The 23,906-nt window shown below is 45.8% G+C and overlaps 2 protein-coding genes and 1 long non-coding RNA gene across 4 annotated transcripts in view; 2 read left to right on the forward strand and 1 right to left on the reverse strand.

The window, feature by feature from the left end:
• The window catches only part of LOC140422603 (uncharacterized), a 61,005-nt gene that overhangs the window by 29,894 nt on the left and 7,205 nt on the right, over positions 1–23,906 (forward strand). The window lies entirely within an intron of this gene.
• LOC140418357 (uncharacterized) lies at positions 74–4,061 on the forward strand. Its single transcript, XR_011944964.1, has 2 exons — positions 74–194; positions 1,336–4,061. It is a non-coding gene; the product is annotated as an uncharacterized lncRNA (long non-coding RNA).
• Positions 16,683–23,188, reverse strand: LOC140418346 (uncharacterized). 2 transcript variants are annotated; one of them, XM_072501815.1, is made up of 3 exons: positions 23,106–23,137; positions 21,914–21,992; positions 16,683–18,193 (listed from the first exon to the last, which is right to left on the reverse strand). In XM_072501815.1, exon 3 carries the CDS (start codon positions 17,840–17,842, stop codon positions 16,919–16,921), a length of 924 nt encoding a protein of 307 aa, XP_072357916.1. In that variant the 5' UTR covers positions 17,843–18,193; positions 21,914–21,992; positions 23,106–23,137; the 3' UTR covers positions 16,683–16,918. The 2 variants fall into 2 exon arrangements, with proteins under 2 accessions (XP_072357916.1, XP_072357915.1); XM_072501814.1 differs by lacking the exon at positions 21,914–21,992 and having other exon boundaries at positions 23,106–23,188.

Here is a 23,906-nt window from a genome sequence, read left to right on the forward strand (position 1 = left end):
TCCGCTCCGCGCGAGTTGACCAATGGGAAGAGTCAGCGCACCGGAAGCACTATGATCATCCCGCGTCTGAATACGGAAGTTGGACAATGGGTCTGTGAACCTGTCCATTGCTGTGCAGCAAAGCGGCTGCTGCTCCATCGCTGAATGAAGATTCAGATTCACACAGACTAAACCGCCTCCCGTGTCCAATATCTGTGAGTCACACACTTCTTTTTCTCCACATTTCTAATTTTGAACTAAATTGTTGACTTGCAGGTGGGACAGGAGGTGAATTTAGGAAGGGTGCAGACTCTGGAAAGATTGTCCTAGGTCTTTCTCAGAGACATTGACATAATTTGCTCCCTCAGCTTGAAACATTTATTTCTAAGACAAAAGCAAACTACTGTGGATGCTGGAATCTGAAACAAAAACAGAAAATGCTGGAAAATGTCACGTCTCGAGCCTGGATGGCTTTGTCAAAGAGTCGTCCAGACTCGAAACATTAGCTCTGTTCTCTCTCCACAGATGCTGTCAGACCTGCTGAGGTTTTCCAGCATTTTCTGTTTTTGTGACATGTATTGTCTGGCTAAAAGGATGGTGCTTTCTAATGTTCATAATTATAGGGATGGTTTCCCCAGTAGATGGTTGACATTTAAGGAGACAGTAAATTAATATAGGATAGAATGTATCTAGTGTTGTTATATGGTACTTATTTTATCTAAATTATTTTGATTGTGAAAAACTGCATTTATTATTATTTCTATTTTAAAAAATATATTACTAAATATATTCCCAGCCATAGAATCATTAAGGCACAAAAAGAGTCCATTCGGTAACTTGAGTCCATGCCAAGACACTCTAAAGCAATCCAGTCAATCCCTTCCCCCTCTATAATCCAGTTTCTGTGTCGGTTTGTTTTCTCCAATTGTCTATGGAATTTAATTTTGAAATTATTTGTCTCCACTTCCACCATCCTCAGAGATGGGGATTTCCACATTATGACCACTGGCTGTTTAAATAAAGCTCTTCCACACTTCCCCTTCCAATTGTATGTCCCTCCAATTAAGAAATACATTACTGTATGTCACACACACACATACATACAAGCAGTCTCTATAAAGATTTTTAATCCACTGTCCTGGACAGAAAGCAGTGACCGTGGATCTGTCAATCAGCATGAATCGCTCCTTAAGAAGAATTGGGGGTGTGAATATTAAGTACGGCAAAGTGCAAAAGGGAGTCTGTCTGGGATGACTTTAGGCAAAAGAGCGATGAAAGAATAATCCATTGAAACTAGATTTGTCTGTTGTATTTCTGTACTGTACTGACAGTGATGACATTTGTAAACTCTCACAGGATATTCAAAGGGGAGGATTTGCAGTAAAATCTCAAACCAAACTTCACATTAAGATCTGACAGAGTCACTCAATTCGTTTAGGACGGGGAAAACCGTTGGCTGTTTTACTGTCAGTGTGACTGGAAAAGCACTGTGTCACGGACACCCGCACCATGGGGAAACCGTGGAAATGTGGAGATTGTGGGAAGGGATTCGGATCCCCATCTGAGCTGGAAACTCATCGACGCACTCACACCGGGGAGAGACCGTTCATCTGCTCTCAATGCGAGAAGGGATTTAGTACGTTATCCAACCTGCGGACACACCAGCGAGCTCACAGCGATGTGCCACTGTTCATCTGCTCTGAGTGTGGGAAAGGATTTACTACTTCATTCAACCTATGCACACACCAGCAAGTTCACACTGGGGAGAAGCCGTTTACCTGCTCCGTATGTTTGAAGGCATTCGGATGTCAATACAACCTACAGAGACACCAGCGAGTTCACACTGAGGAGAGACCATTCACCTGCTCAGTGTGTGGGAAGGGATTCACTCAGTTATCCCATCTGCAGAAACACGAGCGAGTTCACACTGGGGAGAGACCATTCACCTGCTCAGTGTGTGGGAAGGGATTTACTGATTCGTCCAACCTGCTAGCACACCAGCGAGTTCACACTGATGAGAAACCGTTTATCTGTTCCGTGTGTGGGAAAGGATTCAGAAGTGCAGCCCACCTGCAGAAACACCAGCGAGTTCACAAGTCATTACAGGGGTTGGATTCTGCTGTTGTTGCTGCTGTTAATCACATCCAGGACTGAACCATGTTCATTCTGACAGTTGAAGTGGGAGGGTCAGAGAGTTTGTTTCTGTTGCACTGGCTGGTCTCCCAATTTACAATCCAGTGACTGAATTTCCTTGAACGAGGGCACATTTCCACTGAAACGATTCACAGAAGCAGATGTAATGTATTAATTTTATCTTGTACAGTTATGATGAATGTTTATTATATTAAATATATTGTATTGTAGGAACATAGGAACCAGAGTAGGCCATTCAGCCCCTCGATTCAATGAGATCATGGCTGATCTGTGGCTTATCCCCATATACCTGCCTTTGGCCCATGTCCCTTAATATCTTTGCTTCACAAAAATCTATCCATCTCTGATTTAAAATGAACAACTGTTCTAGCTTCAACTGCTGTGTGTGGGAGAGAGTTCCAAACCTCTCCCACCCTGTGTGTGAAGACGTTTTTCCCATCTCTTCTGAATGGTCTGGCCCTAATTTCCAGATTATGCCCCTAGGTTTAGAGGCTCCAACCAATGAAAATAGTTTACCTTTAGCGACCTTATCTTCTCCTGTTAATATCTCCTTTTTCACATTTTCTCCCAAATTTACACCCACCGAATACAATGTCAATCCCCATCTCAACAACAACAATCCCATCCTCCCACCAAACCCCCAAACAACTGCTCGCATGTTAAAATAAACAAATAACAAAAAGGAATCGGGAATCACCCACCGTCACCATTAACACATACAGTCCCAACCCACCCCCCTCCCTAATGTTCGATGTTATCCAATTCTTGAAAGTGCATAATGAATTACGCCCATGAATTGTAGAACCCCTCCATCCTTCCCCTCTGTTCAAACTTAACCTTCTCAAGAGTTAAGAATTCCAACAGGTCCTCCCACCATGCCAGGGCACAGGGTGGAGAGGTTGCTCTCCATCCCAACAGGATCCGCCTTTGGGCTATCAACGAGGCGAAGACTACAACATCTGCCTCCACACCCGTTTCCAACCCCGGCTGGTCCGACACCCCGAATATGGCCTCCCGGGGATCCGGGTCCTGTTTCACGTGCACCACTTTAGTGATTACCCTAAAAACCTCCTTCCAGTAATCCTCCAGCTTTGGACGGGACCAGAACATATGAACATGATTCGCTGTAAAGTAAAATGGGAAAGATGTCAATTGAAACAAGTAGGTATGACAAAACCCAAAGGTCTGAGAAAAAGCAAGCAAAAATCCCACAAAGGGTTAACAGCATTCAGAAAAGAGGGTTTGAAATGCAAATAGCCTTTACCAGCTTGAAAACCAGCTTGAGACTGCTTAATCTGACGCTGTCCTTTCAAGTTAAAGAAAAACTAGTCATTTAAGTTTTTAGTTACATCGAGGGAAAACTACCTCACACTTTCATAGAAGTTAATTATTTTAGCAAGCAGTTGATACGAATTGCCAGAGTCTAATAAAGCAGAAATTAACACCAAGAAGGAGTCTGTTTAAACATGACTAGAACCAGAGGTATCACTCCACTAAGATTAAGAGACAAATATCAAAGCATTTTTACCAATGCTTATCATTGAAGCATCTTCTTGTTAGACATGATGGAAACTAGGAGTGTGCAACAGACAAATAAAATTACATAAATGAGCAGAAGATATTACTTGAAGATAATAAAATTTAACCAGCACTGCTTTGAGAAGGAAATAAATATCCTGAATCACTATAGTCATTCACTTCCAGCTCTCAGAGCTGTTTCGGTAGATGGGAATGATTGAATGCACGAACCTAACAAGGGATCGAAGCTACTGAGAACACCCACAGATAAGAAGAGAGATTGTCAAGGATGCCACGAAGGTCTGATCAACTCGAACGGAAAATCCAGAAGCAAGATCTTTTTTACTTGTTGTAAAGTCAGTGATGTTATGTTTTGAAGTAAAATAAAGTAATTAAAAAATTAACCGTAACCTGAAACAGAGGTTATTACAAAATATCGATGAGTCTACTATACTTTCTTAGCAAGGCGGGACCCAGGATCAAAGCTATTAAGTGGTAAGTAGATAAAACCTTCTTTGAAGATATAGATTATATCTTCTAACTTGAAACACTAGTTTGGCCTGAATAACACCTACTTAAATCTGCGAAGGAATCAAGGAGTGAAAATCCTTGTTCACCATTTAGAACATCTTTTTTGACCCTTTTTGGTTCAGGGGGAGATTTCTAAGAATAGTGGTGATTTTAACTTGAAGGCATGCACTCTCCGGGGCACCTCACACCAGAACCCCTCCTCCATACCCTCTCCCAACTCTTCCTCCCACTTTGCTTTGATCCCTTCCAGTGGTGCCTTCTCCTCTTCCAAATTAGCCCGGTAAACCGCCGACACTACGCCCTATGTGTAGGTTAAGTTAAGGAGTTATTGGGACAGAGCAGAGGAGTGAACTTGGATGTAGTGCTCTTTCAAAGGGTTGGTGCAAACTCAATGGACTGAATGGCCTCCTTCTGTACTGTAGGAATTCTCTGATTCTATCATTTATTGGTCCAAAATGAACAACCTCACATTTGCTAACTTTGAATTCCATCTGCCACAATTTTGCCCATTCTAGTCTGTCAATATCCTCTTACAATTTTTTTGTTTTTTTAAAATAAATTTAGAGTACTAAATTATTATTTTTTTCCAATTAAGGGGCAATTTAGCCTGGCCAATCCACCTAACCTGCACATCATTGGGTTGTGGGGGTGAAACCCACGCAGACACAGGGTGAATGTGCAAACTCCACACGGACGGTGACCCAGGGCCGGGCTTCAAACCCGGGTCCTCAGCGCCTCAGTCTCACTGCTAACTGTGCCATATGCCACCCTATCTTGTAATTTAATGCTATCATCTAGCCTGTCTACAATGTCACCTAACTTTGTATCATCTGCAGATTTGGATATATGACTTTCTATGTCATCATCCAAGTCATTAATGAATAATTGCGGTCCCAACACTAATCCCTGTGGTACAGCACTAGTCACATCCTGTCAATTAGAGTACTTCCCATTATCCCCACTCTGTCACCTGCCACTCAACCAATTTCTAACTATCCTGGCCGCGAGGTTTGCTAGTGTCACACGGGAGGGTTTAAACTAGTATGGCAGGGGGGTGTGCACGGGAGCAATAGGTCAGAAGGCGAGAGCATTGAGGGAGAACTAGGGAATAGGGACAGTACGGCTCTGAGGCAGAGCAGACAGGGAGAAGTTGCTGAACACAGCGGGTCTGGTGGCCTGAAGTGCATATGTTTTAATGCAAGAAGTATTACGGGTAAGGCAGATGAACTTAGAGCTTGGATTAGTACTTGGAACTATGATGTTGTTGCCATTACAGAGACCTGGTTGAGGGAAGGGCAGGATTGGCAGCTAAACGTTCCAGGATTTAGAAGTTTCAGGCGGGATAGAGGGGGATGTAAAAGGGGAGGCGGAGTTGCGCTACTGGTTAGGGAGAATATCACAGCTGTCCTGCGGGAGGACACCTCAGAGGGCAGTGAGGCTATATGGGTAGAGATCAGGAATAAGAAGGGTGCAGTCACAATGTTGGGGGTTTACTACAGGCCTCCCAACAGCCAGCGGGAGATAGAGGAGCAGATAGGTAGACAGATTTTGGAAAAGAGTAAAAACAACAGGGTTGTGGTGATGGGAGACTTCAACTTCCCCAATATTGACTGGGACTCACTTAGTGCCTGGGGCTTAGACGGGGCGGAGTTTGTAAGGCGCATCCAGGAGGGCTTCTTAAAACAATATGTGGACAGTCCAACTAGGGAAGGGGCGGTACTGGACCTGGTATTGGGGAATGAGCCCGGCCAGGTGGTAGATGTTTCAGTAGGGGAGCATTTCGGGAACAGTGACCACAATTCAGTAAGTTTTAAAGTGCTGGTGGACAAGGATAAGAGTGGTTCTAGGATGAATGTGCTAAATTGGGGGAAGGCTAATTATAACAATATTAGGCGGGAACTGAAGAACATAGATTGGGGGCGGATGTTTGAGGGCAAATCAACATCTGACATGTGGGAGGCTTTCAAGTGTCAGTTGAAAGGAATTCAGGACCGGCATGTTCCTGTGAGGAAGAAGGATAAATACGTCAATTTTCGGGAACCTTGGATAACGAGAGATATTGTAGGCCTCGTCAAAAAGAAAAAGGAGGCATTTGTCAGGGCTAAAAGGCTGGGAACAGACGAAGCCTGTGTGGAATATAAGGAAAGAAGGAAGGAACTTAAGCAAGGAGTCAGGAGGGCTAGAAGAGGTCACGACAAGTCATTGGCAAATTGGGTTAAGGAAAATCCCAAGGCTTTTTACACGGACATAAAAAGCAAGAGCATAGCCAGGGAAAGGGTTGGCCCACTGAAGGATAGGCAAGGGAATCTATGTGTGGAGCCAGAGGAAATGGGCGAGGTACTAAATGAATACTTTGCACCAGTATTCACCAAAGAGAAGAAATTGGTAGATGCTGAGTCTGGAGAAGGGTGTGTAGATAGCCTGGGTCACGTTGAGATCCAAAAAGACGAGGTGTTGGGTGTCTTAAAAAATATTAAGGTAGATAAGTCCCAAGGGCCTGATGGGATCTACCCCAGAATACTGAAGGAGGCTGGAGAGGAAATTGCTGAGGCCTTGACAGAAATCTTTGGATCCTCACTGTCTTCAGGTGATGTCCCGTAGGACTGGAGAATAGCCAATGTTGTTCCTCTGTTTAGGAAGGGTAGCAAGGATAATCCAGGGAACGACAGGCCGGTGAGCCTTACTTCAGTGGTAGGGAAATTACTGGAGAGAATTCTTCGAGACAGGATCTACTCCCATTTGGAAGCAAATGGACGTATTAGCGAGAGGCAGCAGGGTTTTGTGAAGGGGAGGTTGTGTCTCACTAACTTGATAGACTTTTTCGAGGAGGTCACTAAGATGATAGATGCAGGTAGGGCAGTGGATGTTGTCTATATGGACTTCAGTAAGGCCTTTGACAAGGTCCCTCATGGTAGACTAGTACAAAAGGTGAAGTCACACGGGATCAGGGGTGAGCTGGCAAGGTGGATATAGAACTGGCTAGGTCATAGAAGGCAGAGAGTAGCAATGGAAGGATGCTTTTCTAATTGGAGGGCTGAGACCAGTGGTGTTCCACAGGGATCAGTGCTGGGACCTTTGCTGTTTGTAGTATATATAAATGATTTGGAGGAAAATGTAACTGGTCTGATTAGTAAGTTTGCAGACGACACAAAGATTGGTGGAATTGCGGATAGCGATGAGGACTGTCAGAGGATACAGCAGGAATTAGATTGTTTGGAGACTTGGGCGGAGGGATGGCAGATGGAGTTTAATTCGGACAAATGTGAGGTAATGCATTTTGGAAGGTCCAATGCAGGTAGGGAATATACAGTGAATGGTAGAACCCTCAAGAGTATTGAAAGTCAAAGAGATCTAGGAGTACAGGTCCACAGGTCACTGAAAGGGGCAACACAGGTGGAGACAGTAGTCAAGAAGGCATAAGGCATGCTGGCCTTCATTGGCCGGGGCATTGAGTATAAGAATTGGCAAGTCATGTTGCAGCTGTATAGAACCTTAGTTAGGCCACACTTGGAGTATAGTGTTCAATTCTAGTCGCCACACTACCAGAAGGATGTGGAGGCTTTAGAGAGGGTGCAGAAGAGATTTACCAGAATGTTGCCTGGTATGGAGGGCATTAGCTATGAGGAGCGGTTGAATAAACTTGGTTTGTTCTCACTGGAACGAAGGAGGTTGAGGGGCGACCTGATAGAGGTCGACCAAATTATGAGGGGCATAGACAGAGTGGATAGTCAGAGGCTTTTCCCCGGGGTAGAGGGGTCAATTACTAGGGGGCATAGGTTTAAGGTGAGAGGGGCAAGGTTTAGAGTAAATGTACGAGGCAAGTTTTTTACGCAGAGGGTAGTGGGTGCCTGGAACTCGCTACCGGAGGAGGTGGTGGAAGCAGGGACGATAGTGACATTTAAGGGGCATCTTGACAAATACATGAATAGGATGGGAATAGAGGGATACGGACCCAGGAAGTGTAGGAGATTGTAGTTTAGTCGGGCAGCAAGGTTGGCACGGGCTTGGAGGGCCGAAGGGCCTGTTCCTGTGCTGTACATATCTTTGTTCTTTGTTTGTTCTAACCAAGTTAATAATTTTCCCTCAACTCCATGGGCTTTCACTTCCGTTAACGGACTCTTATGTGGGACTTGGTCAAATGCCCCTGGAAGTCCAAGTTAATAACATCAATAGACATTCTCCTGTCCACTAGCTCAGTCACCTCTTCAAAATATTCACTGAGATTTGTCAGGTATACCCTTCCCTTCACCAATCCATGCTGGCTCTCCCTGATCGATCAAAATCTTTCAAGCTGTTCAGTTACCCTTTCCCTAAGTATAGAATCCAGCAATTTCCCCACCACAGATGTTAGGCTAACTGGTCTGTAATTCCCTGGTTTCCCCTTTCACTCTTCTTAAAAGGTGGAGTGACATGTCCAATTTTCCAATCCAGGGAGAGTACTCCTGAATCTCGTGAACTCTGAAAGTTTATAGTTTGGGCATCTACAATGTGCTCCCTACTTCCTTTAACACGCTCGCTTGGAAACCATTAGATCCTGGTGATTTGTCACTCTTCAGTGTCATTAATTTCCTAATTACTGATGCTATACTTACGTTAATTGTATTAAGTTCCTGTCCTCTATCAACATTACATTTTCAGGACTACCGGCAAGTTATCCTCCTTTTCAACTATAAACACTGAGGCAAAGTAATTGTTCAACACGTCTGCCATTTTCCCATTATCACTGACAATCTCTCCATTTTCAGCTTTTAGTGGCCGACACTACTTTTGTCCACCTGCTTTCCCTTTATATAACTGCAACATTTCTTCTTATATACTTGCGCTGTATCTCATTAAATGTTTCTTAAATATTCTCCACAGATCTTCAGTTGTTTGACCCGTTAACAGATGTTCCCAGTTTACCGTGGACGGTCTCTGCCTCATCCCGTTAACGTCAGCCTTACCCAAGTCTGAAACTCCAGTATCTGAATCGTGCTTTTCACTTTCAAACGCTACATTGAGTTCAATCATGTTGTGATCACTATTTGATAAATGTTTGTGCACACTTAGGCCATTAATAGAATTTGGTTCATAACTAAATCTATTACTGATCCCCTTGTTACATCTCGAACATGTTGCTGCAGGAAACTACATGTTCCAGAAATTCACTACCTTTCTGATAGCTGCTTGTCTGCCTCTCCCAATCTTGTGTAAGTTAAAATCCCCCATTAATACTACACTGCCTTTGTCACACATGTGCCTAATTTCTGGATTAAGCATTCTCCTGCCCACTACCTCAGTCACCTCTTCAAAAAATTCAATGAGATTTGTCAGACATCACCGTCCCTTCACCAATCCATGCTGGCTCTCCCTGTTTGATCAAAATGTTGATATATGCTGTACACCTCAGAGCCCCCAATGGGGAAGTCTGGGATGAAACGGTTCCTTGATGGACTGGACATTCCAGTCGTGGGGGAGGGCAAAATACGGGGCTTGGAAGCACCACTGGGAGAGATCATGGACAGCATTAGCTCCATGCAGGCGGGGAATTCTACAAAAAATTTGGGACAGCACTGGCCCCGCATCTGCGGGAGATGTTCACAGACCCGCTAGCGAGGGGCACACTGCCACCCACGCTAGCACAGGCCTCAATCTCGTTGGTACCTAAGAAAGACAAAGACCCAATGGAATGTGGGTCATACAGACCCATCTCACTGCTGAATGCAGACGCCAAAATACTGACCAAAATCCTAGCCAAAAGGTTAGAAGACTGTGTACCTGAGGTGGTCGCAGAGGACCAGACGGGATTTGTCAAAGGTAGACAGCTTACCTCGAACATCAGGCGCCTGTTGAACGTGATAATGACCCCCTCCGGGGAGAGAACACCAGAGGTGATGGTCTCCCAAGATGCAGAAAAGGCCTTCGACAGAGTTGAATGGAAAAACCTCAGAGGTAGTGGAGCGGTTCGGACTTGGAACAGGGTTCACCTCCTGGGTAAAGCTCCTATACAACACTCCCATGGTGAGTGTATGGACCAACAATACCAACTGCCAATACTTCCAGCTGCACAGGGGCACCAGACAAGGATGCCCACTGACCCCGCTGCTGTTCGCTCTAGCGATCGAGCCACTAGCAATGGCGCTCAGAGCAGCAAATAGCTGGAGGGGGATCCGAAGGGGAGGCAGAGAGCACAGAGTCTCACTCTATGCAGATGACCTGCTGCTCTACATTTCAGATCCACAGAGCAGCATGGACGGAATCATCGCGCTCCTGAAAGAGTTGGCACCTCCTCGGGCTACAAACTCAACATGAGCAAAAGCAAGATCTTCCTGGTACACCCACAAGTAGGTGGGGCAGCCCTAACGGGACTGCCTTTTAAGCAAGCCCGACTCAAATTCCTCTACCTGGGAATCCAAATAGCCCATGACTGGAAAGGGATCCACAAATGGAACCTCAGCAGTCTGCAGTCTGACAGAGGAAGTAAAAAAGGACCTGCAAAGATCGAACACACTCCCACTCTCCCTCGCGGGGAGAGTCCAGACGATCAAAATGAATGTGCTGCCCAGGTACCTCTTTCTATTCAGATCCATCCTGATCTACATCCCCAAGGCCTTTTCAAAGCACTAGACAAACTAATCGTGGCGTTCGTATTGGGGGGGGGGGGGGGGGGGAAGAATGCTAGGATCCCAAAGAAGGTCTTACAAAAAACAAAATCCAGTGGGGGGGGGGGGGCTTGCCCTCCCAAACCTACAACTTTACCACTGGGCGTCGACGGCCGAGCGAATAAGGGGATGGATCAAGGAGCCAGAAGCCGAGTGGGTGCGCGTGGAGGAGGCCTCCTGCAGGGGGACCTCCCTCCGGGCCCTGGCCACGGTGGCGCTCCCATCCCCACCCAAAAAACACTACAGCAGGAGTGAAGGACAGAAGGACACTGACAGTCAGGGGCCTATACACGGATGGAAGGATCGCAACACTGGGCGAACTGACAGAGAAATTCCAGCTAGCCAGGGGGAATGAGCTAAGGTACCTGCAATTAAAAAAACCTCCTACGAAAGGAGACAGGGACATACCCACAACCACCACGACAGACGTTACTGGAAGAGTTACTGGACGCAAACATACTAGATAAAGGAAACTGTAGTGAAATGTATGACCGACTGGTAGAAGGGGCCGACATCTTACTGGACGCAACAAGAATGAAGTGGGAGGAGGACCTGGGGATCGAAATAGGGTGGGGACTCTGGAGCGAAGCACTGCATCGGGTCAACTCCACCTCCACGTGCGCAAGGCTCAGCCTGACGCAACTAAAAATGGTACATAGAGCCCACTTAACAAGAACCCGTATGAGTAGGTTCTTCCCGGAGGTGGAGGATAGATGTGAGCGGTGCCAAGGAGGCCCAGCCAACCACGACCACATGTTCTGGTTCTGCCCCAGACGTGTGGAGTACTGGACAGCCTTCTTCGTGGCAATGTCCAAGGTGGTGGGGGTGAGGGTGGAGCCATGCCCGAAAGTGGCGGTCTTCGGGGTTTCAGACCAGCCAGATCTATTCCTGGGGAGGAGGGCGAACGCCCTTGCCTTTGCCTCCCTGATCGCCCGCCGTAGAATCCTGTTCAGCTGGCGGTCAGCAGCAGCACCCAAAGCTGCAGACTGGCTGTCCGACCTCTCGGAATCTCTCCAAATGGAGAAAATCAAATTCGCCATCCGAGGGTCAGCTGACTGCTTCCACAGAACGTGGGAGCCATTCACCCAAATGTTCCGAGACCTGTTTGTGGCCAACAAACAAGCAGAAGAATAGCCAGGTAGCCAAGAAACAGGGGAGAGTAGCCAAAACGTGAGAGGGAGCGATAGACCGGGGGGGGGGGGGCAGAGACAGCTAAATCTAAGAGGAAGGAAAGGCGAGCCACAGGGGGAGGTGGGGGGCAGGAGTGGAGAGAGGGGGGGGGGGGGTAGAGGGAAGAGACAGGGAACAATAGAGGAGAGCCAGGGAGGGGGGAGGCAGGGAAGCGTTAACAAACTTAACGTCCAAAGGAACAGAGAAAACGGGGAAGACGGGAGGGCCGCAGAAGTGGAACGAGACGACAGCGGCAGCGAACTCCGTCTGGGAGAAGCAAGGGACAACACCATCACAAACAGATGCCTACTTATGTGTGTAAATAATTTTGCCAAGTGTACAGAGCTGCTGCTGTTGAGCACCGGGGGCGTAATACCGTCCGATGGCTTCTCAGGGAAAATTAAAACGTCAGCAGCAGTAGGGGAGTAGGGGTGAGTGCTCCGTTGGGAGGGTGTGGGAAGACTGAGGCGCGTGCGGTCACGTCTCATCAATTGCTATTGTATATTCTCTTTTTGCACTATGTTAATTTTCACTCTATTTTGCTGTGTTAGGATTATTACTATTTATTATGAAAAATTTTGCAAAACTTTAATTTAAAAAAATATTTTTTTTGAAAAAAATGTTGATATATTACCCAAGCCACGTCCAAATTGGCATAGAGATGAGAAAATTAGGGAAGTTAACACGTGGCTAAAGGAGTGGTGTGGGAAGGAGGGGTTCCATTTCATGGAATACGATCTAAAACCTCAGAACTGCCACCAGGGGGTGATATACAACACCCATTATAGTTTTAGATCATTTCCTGTTCCTCAGTTCCACCCATATGGTCTCCACTGGATGCTTTCCCCTCATTATATCCTCCCTCATCATTGAGGTTATAGTATTTCTAATCAGTAAGGCCACTCCACTCCCTTGACCAACTTCCCTGCCCCTCCTGTAAACTTTATAACCAGGTATATTTAGTTCCCAGTCCCGACCATCCCACAGCCATGTAATAGCAGCTGCATCATAATCTTTAATTTGAATTGCATCTGCAGCTCATCTTGTTTATTCCTTACACTCCGTGCATTAGTTTATAGAACTCTGACTTGGGCCCCCCCCCCCCCCCCCCCTCCTCTTTAACATGTCCCACAGCATTGATGCTTTATTCGCTGTTTATTATTTTTCTCTTCCGGTTTAACCAGTATACTTCTCGTAGTTTTGCCATTAACTACAGTTCCTGAAGTTGGTTCCTAACTACTCTCTGCCCTGCTAATTGATTTTGTAACTATATTGACCCCCCCCCCCCCCATGAACTAGTTTAAAGTCCTTCTGATCACCCAATTTATCTTTTCCTCTCGGACACTGGTCCCAGATCATTTCAGGTGGAGACCATCCCAACAATACAGTTCCGGCTTGTCCCAATATTGATCCCAGTGACCCACCAAATGGAACCCCTCTTTCCCACACCACTCCTTTAGCCACGTATTTGCTTCCCTAATTTTCTCATCTCTATGCCATCTTAACTAAGGCTAAAAACCCTCAATTATCTAAACCTCAGGGAACCTTCTAGCTATAAACAAAATTCCATTAGACCTATATAGGTAGACAAGTAAATGGTTGGAATCGATGATTATCCCACTTCTACAACATTTTAACTGCAACGTTTATGCCAATTTAGATGTGGTGTGGGTAATATATCTTTTGTAGTAATATTTTTTTAAATCCTGGTTTAACATACAGGCAGGCCTGCCTGCAAAAGATGCAGTTAAAATGTTGTGGAAGTGGGATAATCAGCGATTCCATCCATTAACTTGTCTACCTATATAGGGCTAATGGAATTTTGTTTGTAGCTAGAAGGTTCCCTGAGGTTTAGATAATTGAGGGTTTTTAGCCTTCGTAAGATGGTCATAAGATAGTTAGTTGGCTGAAGATGATGTAATTAATGGGAGGAGCCAGGTCTGTCAGAAGTAGTTTAGCTTTTTGCCTGCCAAAGACAGAAGGACCTACAGGTAGGTCTGAAAGGGTATCTCGGACTTCCGGTGGCTATGAAGGAATAAGTCACATTTTTGGTGGCTCCCACTTTGGTTGGACTTTTGGGCCTTTTCCCCCGACTTTTTAACCGACTTGAATTGCAGAACGGATGTTAGTGGCAATTCTCTACTGAATACCCACTTCAGTGCAAGGAGAAAAGGACTGGAAGTGTTTGTAAGGGCAGAAACAAGAAGACAGAGATAACTTGGGCTGTGTTGCAACAGGGGACAGCATGGCGGAGGGGCGAACCTCTGGCTTGTCGACCCAGCAGTCTATGGAGCAGCTATGCAAGTCATCCAGGAGGGCTTTGCTACGCAGAAACGGGTCTGCTTGGACCCGATAAAAGCATTGATTGAGTGATTGGAGCTCAGGTTGGACACCCAGGATCGGGCGATCCAGAAGGTGGAGAATCAGACTGCGGTGGAGTTGGAGGTGGGGATGCTGAGGGATCAGCAAAAGAAGCTTCTGGAGCAGGTGAAGGACCTAGAGAATAGATCCCGCCGGCAGAACCTAAGAATTGTTGGGCTCCCAGAGGGGTCCGTAGGAACGGACACTGGGGCATACGTCGCAGGCATGTTTGAGAAGCTGCTAGATGGGGCATTCTCCGGCCCTTGGAGGTGGATAGGGCTCACAGAGCACCTGTGAAGAAGCCACGAATGGGACCCCCCCCCCCCAAAACCCCCCGAGGGCTATGGTGGTGAGATTCCACAGGTTGTCGATAAGGAATATTCTGCAGTGGGCCAAGCAGACACGGAGCGGCAAGTGGAACAAAAGGATCCTGCGGGTTTACCAAGACCTGAGTGTGCAGGTGGCCAGGAGGAGAGCAGGTTTCAATCAGATCAGGGCGATCCTGTTCAAGAAAAAGGTGAAATTTGGACTGTTATACCCAGCCCGTCTCTGGGTCACGCATGAGGATCAGCACCTTTATTTTGAGTCACCTGAGGACGCGTTGGACTTTGCAAGAAAGAAAGGGCTGACGAAGGACTGAGAACTTTTGAATTTGGCTGCAACATTCGTGTTTCTGTTTTCTCTGTTTTGTGTCTGTTTTCGTAAAAGGTTCCTCGTTTTGCTTGGACAATGAGCCCACCAACTAGGCTGATCACCTGGAATGTTTGAGGGTTAAATGGGCCAGTCAAAAGGGCACGTGTGTTTGTGCATCTTAGGGGATTGAAGGCGGACGTGGTAATGTAGCAGGAGACGCACCTTAAGGTAACGGACCAGGTTAGACTGAGGAAAGGCTGGGTCAGCCAGGTGATTCATTCGGGACTAGATTCAAAGATTAGGGGGGTCGCGATCCTGATCAATAAGTGGGTGGTGTTTGAGGCGCCTAGAATAGTCTTGGATGTGGGAGGTCGGTACATTATGGTCAGTGGGAAACTGGAGGGGGTGCAGGTGGTATTAGTGAATGTATATGCACCAAATTGGGATGATGTGGAGTTTACAAAGAGGATGCTGGGGAAGATACTGGACCTGGACTCGCACAGGTTGGTCATGGGAGGGGACTTCAACACAGTTATGGACCCTGGCTTGGACCGGTCAAGCTCGAAAATGGGCTGGGTGCCAGCAATGGCAAAGGAACTAAGAGGGTTCATGGAGCTGATTGGGGCGGGGGGGGGAGGAGTGGATCCATGGATCCATGGAGGTTCGGGCAGCCGGGGGCGAAGGAGTTCTCCTTCTACTCACACATGCATAAAGTGTACTCCCGGATTGATTTCTTTATTTTGAGCAGGGTCTTTCTGGCTGGGGTGGTGGACACGTGGTACTCGGCGATTACAATCTCAGACCATGCACCGCACAGGGTTGAGCTGCAGGTTAGGAAAGGCAGTAATCAGCGCCCGCTGGAGGTTGGATGTGGGACTCTTGGTGGATGAAGGGGTGTGCGAGAGGCTGAGGAAATGCAGTGGGAGTCTCATCACCATCCAACCATCACAGAGCATTCCCCGTTCTGCTGAGCAAGAATCAACTATATTTATATATCCCAGGAGGTGGGGTGCACAGCCCAGGAGTTTGAGTAACCAGGCATTGTGAACTTACTCACCAATCACATCTGTCCAATTAGAAGTTGAGATGCATTCATCCAGGTTTCATTCTTCACTGCTGTTATTTGCAGTTGAACGCTCACAGACAACATACAGAACCCTCGGTCTGAGCTGATCTCAGTGGGTGCAGTGAGGCTAGCGATGGGTTTCGAATGTAAATCTACACAATGAAGATCAGAATTGGGTGAGTTTTTTCCTGCTCCACCGGCTGATCCAATAAACACTTGGCACCCCTTCAGTTACCTTGTGTCAAATAGTTCAAATTCTCATTTTGGAAATGGAGTAAGGGGGTTTCCTTTTTAAATAAATTAACAGAAACATCCTATTTATAGATTCCAATTTAAAAGACTTAATATGTACACAGTCTTTGGTATTTGTGCTACCTTATCTATGAAAATAAGTAAACTAAAAAAATATTCAACTCAAATACAGACGGTAATGTGATTACGTGACTACATCACTTAATTAAGGAGTTAGTGAGAGTGGAAAAGGAGACCATGGAAACCAAACATTAACTCCTGAAAATCAAAGAGCATCTCTCAAGAAAATCTCAAGAAGAGTCATTGAAAAAATATATTTTGAGCGCTGGAGTCGGATCTTTCAGACACTCAATTGTAGATTATGCACCAAAGATTGATTTAGAATTGAAGCAAAAGTTCATAAATTTATTCCAAACAGGTTTCTGCTGAGAGTTCCTGGATTAAGGGGAAAGATCACAGATGGTGCTTTTAAAAATAGACACTGTAGCCTCCACAATAAATGCCATTTTCAGCAGATTAAATTCCAGCAGTTTTGGGGTTAACATCAGCAGAAAATATTGTCAGATGATCAAAACTAAACAACGTCAACAACAGCAGAATCCAACCCCTGCTGTCATTTATGAACTTGCTGATGTCTCTGGAGGCATCGTGACTGAGTGAACTCCTTCCCACACACACAGCAGTTGAATGGTTTCTTAGTGTGAGTGCGTTGGTGTGTCAGCAAGTTGAAAGACTTTGCAAATCCCTTCCCACACACTGAGCAGGTAAACGGTTTCTCCCCAGTGTGAACGCGCTGGTGAGCAGTGAGGTTGGACGACCGATTGAATCCCTTCCCACACACAGAGCATGTGAATGGTCTCTCCGCAGTGTGAGTGCGTTGGTGAGCAGTGAGGTTGGATGACTGCCTGAAACTCTTTCCACAGGAGGTGCAGCCGAATGGTTTCTCTTCAGTGTGAATTCGCTGGTGTCTCAGAAGGGTGGGTAAAACTGTGAATCCCTTCCCACACACAAAGCAAGTAAACGGTCTCTCCCCAGTATGGAGCCGCTGGTGTACAATGAGGGAGGATGCCTGTCTGAAACTCTTTCCACAGGAGGTGCAGCTGAATGGTTTCTCCTTAATGTGAACTCGCTGGTGTGACAGCAAGTGGGATGATCCAGTGAATCCCTTCCCACACACAGAGCAGGTGAAGGGCCGCTCACCTCTATGAACACGCTGGTGTGACAGCAGGTGGAATGACTGAGTGAATCTCTTCCCACAGTCGGAGCAGGCGAACGGCCTCTCCCCAGTGTGAGTGCGTTGGTGTACAGTGAGTGCTGAAGAATGCCTGAACCTCTTTCCACAGGAGGTGCAGATGAATAGCTTTTCCTCAGTGTGAATCCGCTGGTGAGACCAAAGGCCAGATGACTGAATGAATCCCTCCCCACACACAGAGCAGGTGAATGGCCTCTCCCCAGTGTGACTGCGCCAATGGTTTTCCAGCAGGGAAGGGTAACTGAATCCCTTCCCACAGTCCTCACATTTCCATGGTTTCTCCATGGTGCCAGTGTCCTTGTGTCTCTCCAAGGTGGATGATTGGTTGAAGTCTTGTCTACACACAGAACATGTGCACTGTCTCTCCTCACTGTGAATGATGTGATGTTTCTTCAGGCTGTGTAACTGGTTAGAGCTTTCCTTGGTCAGTTCACTGGAACACCCTCACTCGGGTGTGTTTGTCGCGATATCTTTCCAGTCACACTGATGTTTAAAGTTGTTTCTCACAGACAGAAGAGACAAAAGTTTCTCCTTCAACATTCAAAGTCTGAGGATTTTCAGGTCCTGATGAATTGAGTGACTGTCAGATGATGTTTGATTTCTGTCTCACATCTGTAAATCCTCCTTTCTAATATCCTGTAAAAGGAATTTACAAACGTCATCACTGTCAGTGAATGCTATAAATTCAGAATAGACAATTCTAGTTCAATATACCATCATTTCCTCTCTCGTTCTCCCAAAGCTGTAAATCCCCGTCCCACACACTCTCCCTCCTCCCTGGACTGAAATCCAAACCCATCTCACCATCTGCACCATTTCTTTCCTCCACTCCCAGTTTTCTCCCTCCCTCTCCTCTGCCTGGGTTCAGTTCTCCAGCTCCTGTCTGCAGACTGACAAAACCAATTATTTTCTTTGTCAATTATTCTTTTTGTCTACTGTGTACGTACTGTGTATGTTCCTTGGCCACAGAAAAAATACTTTTCACTGTATTTCGGTACATGTGACAATCAATCAATCAGCCGGGTGCACCATCTACAAGATGCACTGCAGTAACTCACCAAGGTTCCTCAGACAGCACCTTCCAAACCCACAACCACTACCATCTAGAAGGACATGAGCCACAGACACCGGGAACCCCATCACCTGGAGGTTCACCAAGTCATTCAGTGCCCTGACATTGAAATATATCACCGCTCCTTCACTGTCGCTGGGGCAACATCCTGGAACTACGTCCCTGACAGCACAGTGGGTGTACCTACACCTCAAGGACAGCAGCGGTTCAAGAAGGCAACTCACCATCACCTTCTGATGGGAAACTAGGAATGGGTAATAAAAGCTGGCCGAGCCAGCGACGCCCACATCCCGTAAAAAATTGAATAAAGAAATATATATCTGCTGCTCCTGTCCTAGATGGTAGTGGCTGCATGCCTGAGTGTGTGTGTCTGTTTGTGTGGGTGTGTCAGTCAGTGTGTACGGGGAGTGTCTGGTGTGTTCTTGATGTAAGGGTACCTGCTGATTATGTCCTTCTATATGGGAGTGGTCGTTGGTTTGGAAGGTGCTGCCCAAGGAGCCTTGGTGATTTCCCGCAGTGCATCTTCTAGATGGTACACCCACTGCTACTACCGTGCGTCAGTGGTGGAGGGAGTGAATGTTTGTGGAAGGCGTGCCAATCAAGTGTGCTGCCTTATCCTGGATGGTGTTGAGCTTCTTTGAGTGTTGTTGGAGCTGCACTCATCCAGGTAAGTGGTGAGCATTCCATCACACTCCTGACTTGTACCTTGTAGATGGTGGACAGGCTTTTGGGGAGTCAGGAGGTGAGTTACTCGCCACAGAATTCCTATCTTCTTTTTTTTTTCTAACTTAGAGTACCCAATTATTTTTTCCAATTAAGGGGCTATTTAGCGTGGCCAATTCACCTACCCTGCACATTTTTGGGTTGTGGGGACGAAACCCACGCAGACACGGGGACAATGTGCAAACTCCACATGGACAGTGACCCAGAGCCGGGATCGAACCTGGGACCTCAGTGCCGTGAGGCAGCCGTGTTAACCACAAGGCCACTGTGCTGCCCGAATTCCTATCTTCTGACCTGCTCTTGTAGCCACAGTATTTATATGGCTAGTCCAGGTCAGTTTCAGGTCAATGGTAACCCACCCCCCGTGGGGGATTCAGTGATGGTAATGCCATTGCATGTCAAGGGGTGATGGTTAGTATGTCTCTTATTGGAGATGGCACTTGTGTGGCACACATGTTACTTGGCACTAGTTAGCCCAAGCCTGGGTATTTTGTCTGACATCCCAAAACATTTCATGGGAGAGGCTATCAATCATCATTTAACACCTGAAGGATTTTATCGAGCAGATGTGACCAAAACAACTGGTCAAAGAAGTAGGAATTAAGGAGTATCCAAAGGAGGAAAATGAGGTGGAGATATTTAGGGAAGGAATTCCAGAGTTTACTGACTCTCCTAACAGTGGAAATGTTTTCTTCCGATCTACCTGCAGAAACCTCTCATCATTTTGATCACCAGCAATAAATTTCCCTCGAACCTTCTCTGTGTAAGGGAGGAAATCCCAACTTCTCCAGTCTGTCCATAAAACTGAAATCCCTCAACCTTGATACCGTTCTGGTAAATCTCCCCTGCTCCCTGTCTGAGACATTGGCCTCCTTTCTAAATTGTGCTCCCCACAACTGGTCACGAGAACTGTCAACTTAAGAAAACTGTCATTATTCTGAACGTTGCTTTATTAATTTAAAGAAATTAACATATCTTGTTAGCTGTGTTTCCTTTAACAGAATTGACAAATTCATCAACAGAAAATCAAGATACAGCACAAGATTGGTTCAGTTATATATTTAATAAGTTATTGTATTTGATATTTTAAAATAAATGTTTAAAATTAGCCTGGAAATTAAAACTTCAAACAATGTGGAAGCTGGTTTTAAAAAAAAAACAACAATCTTTGATTAAAAGCCAAAAGAACATATCGTTCAAAGAAATTTGATAACGGGAATTTGGCAGCAATCCAACTTTTACTCCCAGTCCATTTGAGTGACAAAAAAAAAAGTTTAAAGATGCGAATGGCATCATTCCAAGCTATACGCCTCTTTTTGTCTCTGTAAGAAAATTAACCCTTTCAACAAGCTTTTGTGCATAATCCAGAGGATGTCCATTTTGATAATCATTTTACCATTTATTACTAGATCATATGTTCAACTTTTATTGTATAATAATTTTACATGAAGTTATTATTAATTATCAATGTGATCAAATTTGATTAACTTATTAATTATAATAATTATTTTGAAATGCCTGTTGCAATGTTAATTCCATTTTATTGTTTAAAACTGCAATGATTCTTTGCGCTTTTACCTATCCTATCGCATTAATGATGTATTTTAATCTTTTCTGATATATCTCAATTTTTCGATTTATCAAAGGGCCGACTGTAGAAGCCAGGTATTTCAAATACAACTAGTATAGGTAAAAGATAGCTGTTTCAGCATAAATGTTGAGCCCCAGTTTTAAATACCCATTTATACAGCATAATTCACTTTTACTGAATTCTGTTGTTCTGGCAAATGCATATTTTCAAAGACAGTGTGACATTAAAACAGCACAGTTGCAAGATAATTTGACACTGCTTGTGCTAATTGTCAAGGCCAAGGGATTGAATACACAGCAACATGAAGGCACCATTGTTCACAATGCAGATAACAGCTAGGTCAGAAAAGCTGATGTTGCACATTGAAGATGGACGGCTTGCCATCAAATCAAATGTGTTTGAGTCTAACCCAAACCAATTAGGATTATATTGGGGTGTAATTAGACGACTTAAGACAGATATGAAAGTGTATAACTGAAAAGTTTCTCCCCGCCATTTTAGGTTTTGTTTTAGTGTTTAGTTTTTAGGTAATTGTCTTTGGGGGTTCTGTCAGTCTACCAGTCTGTGTCAGTGATGTTAGTCCACTTTTGACTTTGAGTTTGAGTTTAGCTGAAGATTAGCTTTCTCTCTCTCTTTATGTTTCATTGCCAGACTTTGACCTTTTAAAAGTTACTTTTGAGCTGTCTGCCTAAGCAAAGAAAGATAATGTCTGTAATTCTCTGAAAGCTTCGAAATGTCTACGAATTGCCTTTTAAATGACTTTCAAATTGTAATCAAGCGACTACAAATAAAACAATTCTTTTTGGCACCTGAGGAGTTTATACTGCAAATTTCTGCTGAGTTCCAGTATTCGCAAAGTGCTACTGATAACCGAATAGCAGAGATGATATAAATTCCTTCAACTATACACAGTCGAATAATACAAGGAATCGAACAACTTAACACAGTCTACAAATAGTACAAATCTTACAACTTGTCGTATTGCGCCAGGACTTGATTCATCAACTAAGCTTCCCCCAAACTTGGCGTAGTTCGACAGGTTAAGATCCCTATAAATTAAAGATTCCTTCAGTGTGAAAGGTTCTACATCAGCACAACAGAATCTCAGACTGTTACAGCGCAGGAGGCCATTCGGCCCCTTGTGTCTGCACTGTCTCTCTGAATGAGCCTTTCACCCAGTGCCGTTCTCCTGCTTTCTCCCTGTAACACTGCACATTGTTTAAAAAGGTATAGATTTTGAACCAAATATTAAATTGGGATTGATATTCAAAGTTAAAATTTTTACTGCAGAAACAGCTTCAGCTGGGAGTCTGAATGAAGAGGAAAGATCCCAGGCAGCGGTTCTTCAAGGTTCACTGCAGGCCCAGCCGTTCAGGAACCTTGCATCATATTCAGTCGGGGCAGGGGGGGGGCTCAATTGGGATTGGCGGCACTGGGGGGGGGGGGTGCGGTCCAGGATGCGCGAGCGCCCAAAGGGGATACTACTTTTGCGGACCGGGTCCGCGGGCGTAGTCTGCCATGAAGCACGGTGAGGCCGCTGCTGGCCTCACCCTGCGCATGCGCGGCCACGGACCCAGCAATGCTCCGTGACATATCAGAAGCTGGAGATGAGAGCTATATGCTGCCTCCCTGCTAGCCCCCGCATCCGCCTCCCCCGGAGCAGGGAATCGGTGGCTGTTTTGTGCCAGTTTTCGTGGGGTAAAACACCCCCGTTTTCACGCCTGAGTGGGGACTTGGTCCAGCCCAATACTTTTCATTGTACATCAATGAAAATTAATTTGTACTCCCCTTTGTTCTGGTTTATAATTGAGGGCCTGCTCACTTGCATTTATATATAATTTTTATCCTACCCACCCAATCTTCACAACATAGCAAACAAAAATCACTATTCACGAATTGGGATGATCAATGGCGTGTTCATTACCCGGCATTCCCCGCGGTGGTGAATGTCCCCTCTCGACACTGCAGGACAGCAGTGCGCAGGCGTATTGCCTGGGAGTAGTTGGAGCATGCGCGGTGTGTGATGGCGCCTGTGAAAGAGACGCTTCTTTGTCTCAAGGGCAGCGGGTAAGGATGGGGAATCCGGAGCAAGCGATAGAGCCGGCTCTGGAGGGATAAAATGTTTAAATAGCGTGTGAAGACCCTAAACCAGGAATACGTACCTGTAAGTCCTGCGCTTGCAGCTTCGGATCTTTTTCCCCATAACAGGCCCAGTTTAACAGCCGCCATCTTGATTCAAATGGAGCGGTGCGCATGCGCGGGTGTACGGTGACGTCAAATGGGCAGGGCTTCATAGTCTGTTCCAGGCCAAGTCCTAGTGCCCGAAAAAACGTTCTTCACGGGCTGCAGTCTCTCTGAGCTTGATTAATTTGTCAAGTGAAAAGGATGGTCTCATTCCTAATGTTCTCAATTAAAGGGCTGGTTTCCCCAGGAGATGGCTGACATTTCAGGGTCAGTAAATTAATATTGGGCAGTGATATCTAATGCAGCGGCACGGTCGCACAGTGGTTAGCACTATTGCTTCACATCGCCAGGGACCTGGTTCGATTCCCACTTGGGTCACTGTCTGAGCGAAGTCTGCACGTTCTCCCTGTGTCTGCATGGTTTCCTCCGGGTGCTCCGGTTTCCTCCCACAAGTCCCGAAGGACTTGCTGTTAGGTAATCTGGAGATTCAGAATTCTCCCTGTGTTCCCGAACAGGCGCCGGAATGTGGCAACTAGGGGCTTTTCACAGTAACTTCATTGCAGTGTTAATGTCAGCCTACTTGTGACAATAATAAAGAATATGATGTTCTGATGGTTAGTCTTTGGATTTCTCTACCACAGGGAGCAGCAAAGTCTGGGGGGGTCATTGAATATGTTCAAACATGGTATCGACAGATATTTGATGGACAATGGAGTTCAGGCAGGAAAATAGAGAGAAATCTGAAGCTGAGGAGGGATTTTTTCACTCGAGGATGTGGT

Source organism: Scyliorhinus torazame, chromosome 5, assembly GCF_047496885.1.
Source record: "Scyliorhinus torazame isolate Kashiwa2021f chromosome 5, sScyTor2.1, whole genome shotgun sequence".
Lineage (NCBI taxonomy): Eukaryota > Metazoa > Chordata > Chondrichthyes > Carcharhiniformes > Scyliorhinidae > Scyliorhinus > Scyliorhinus torazame.

Bases quoted from the DNA above. Each gene is read 5' to 3' on its own strand.
- LOC140418346 (XM_072501814.1), bottom strand. From the start codon at position 17,842: ATGGAGAAACCATGGAAATGTGAGGACTGTGGGAAGGGATTCAGTTAC.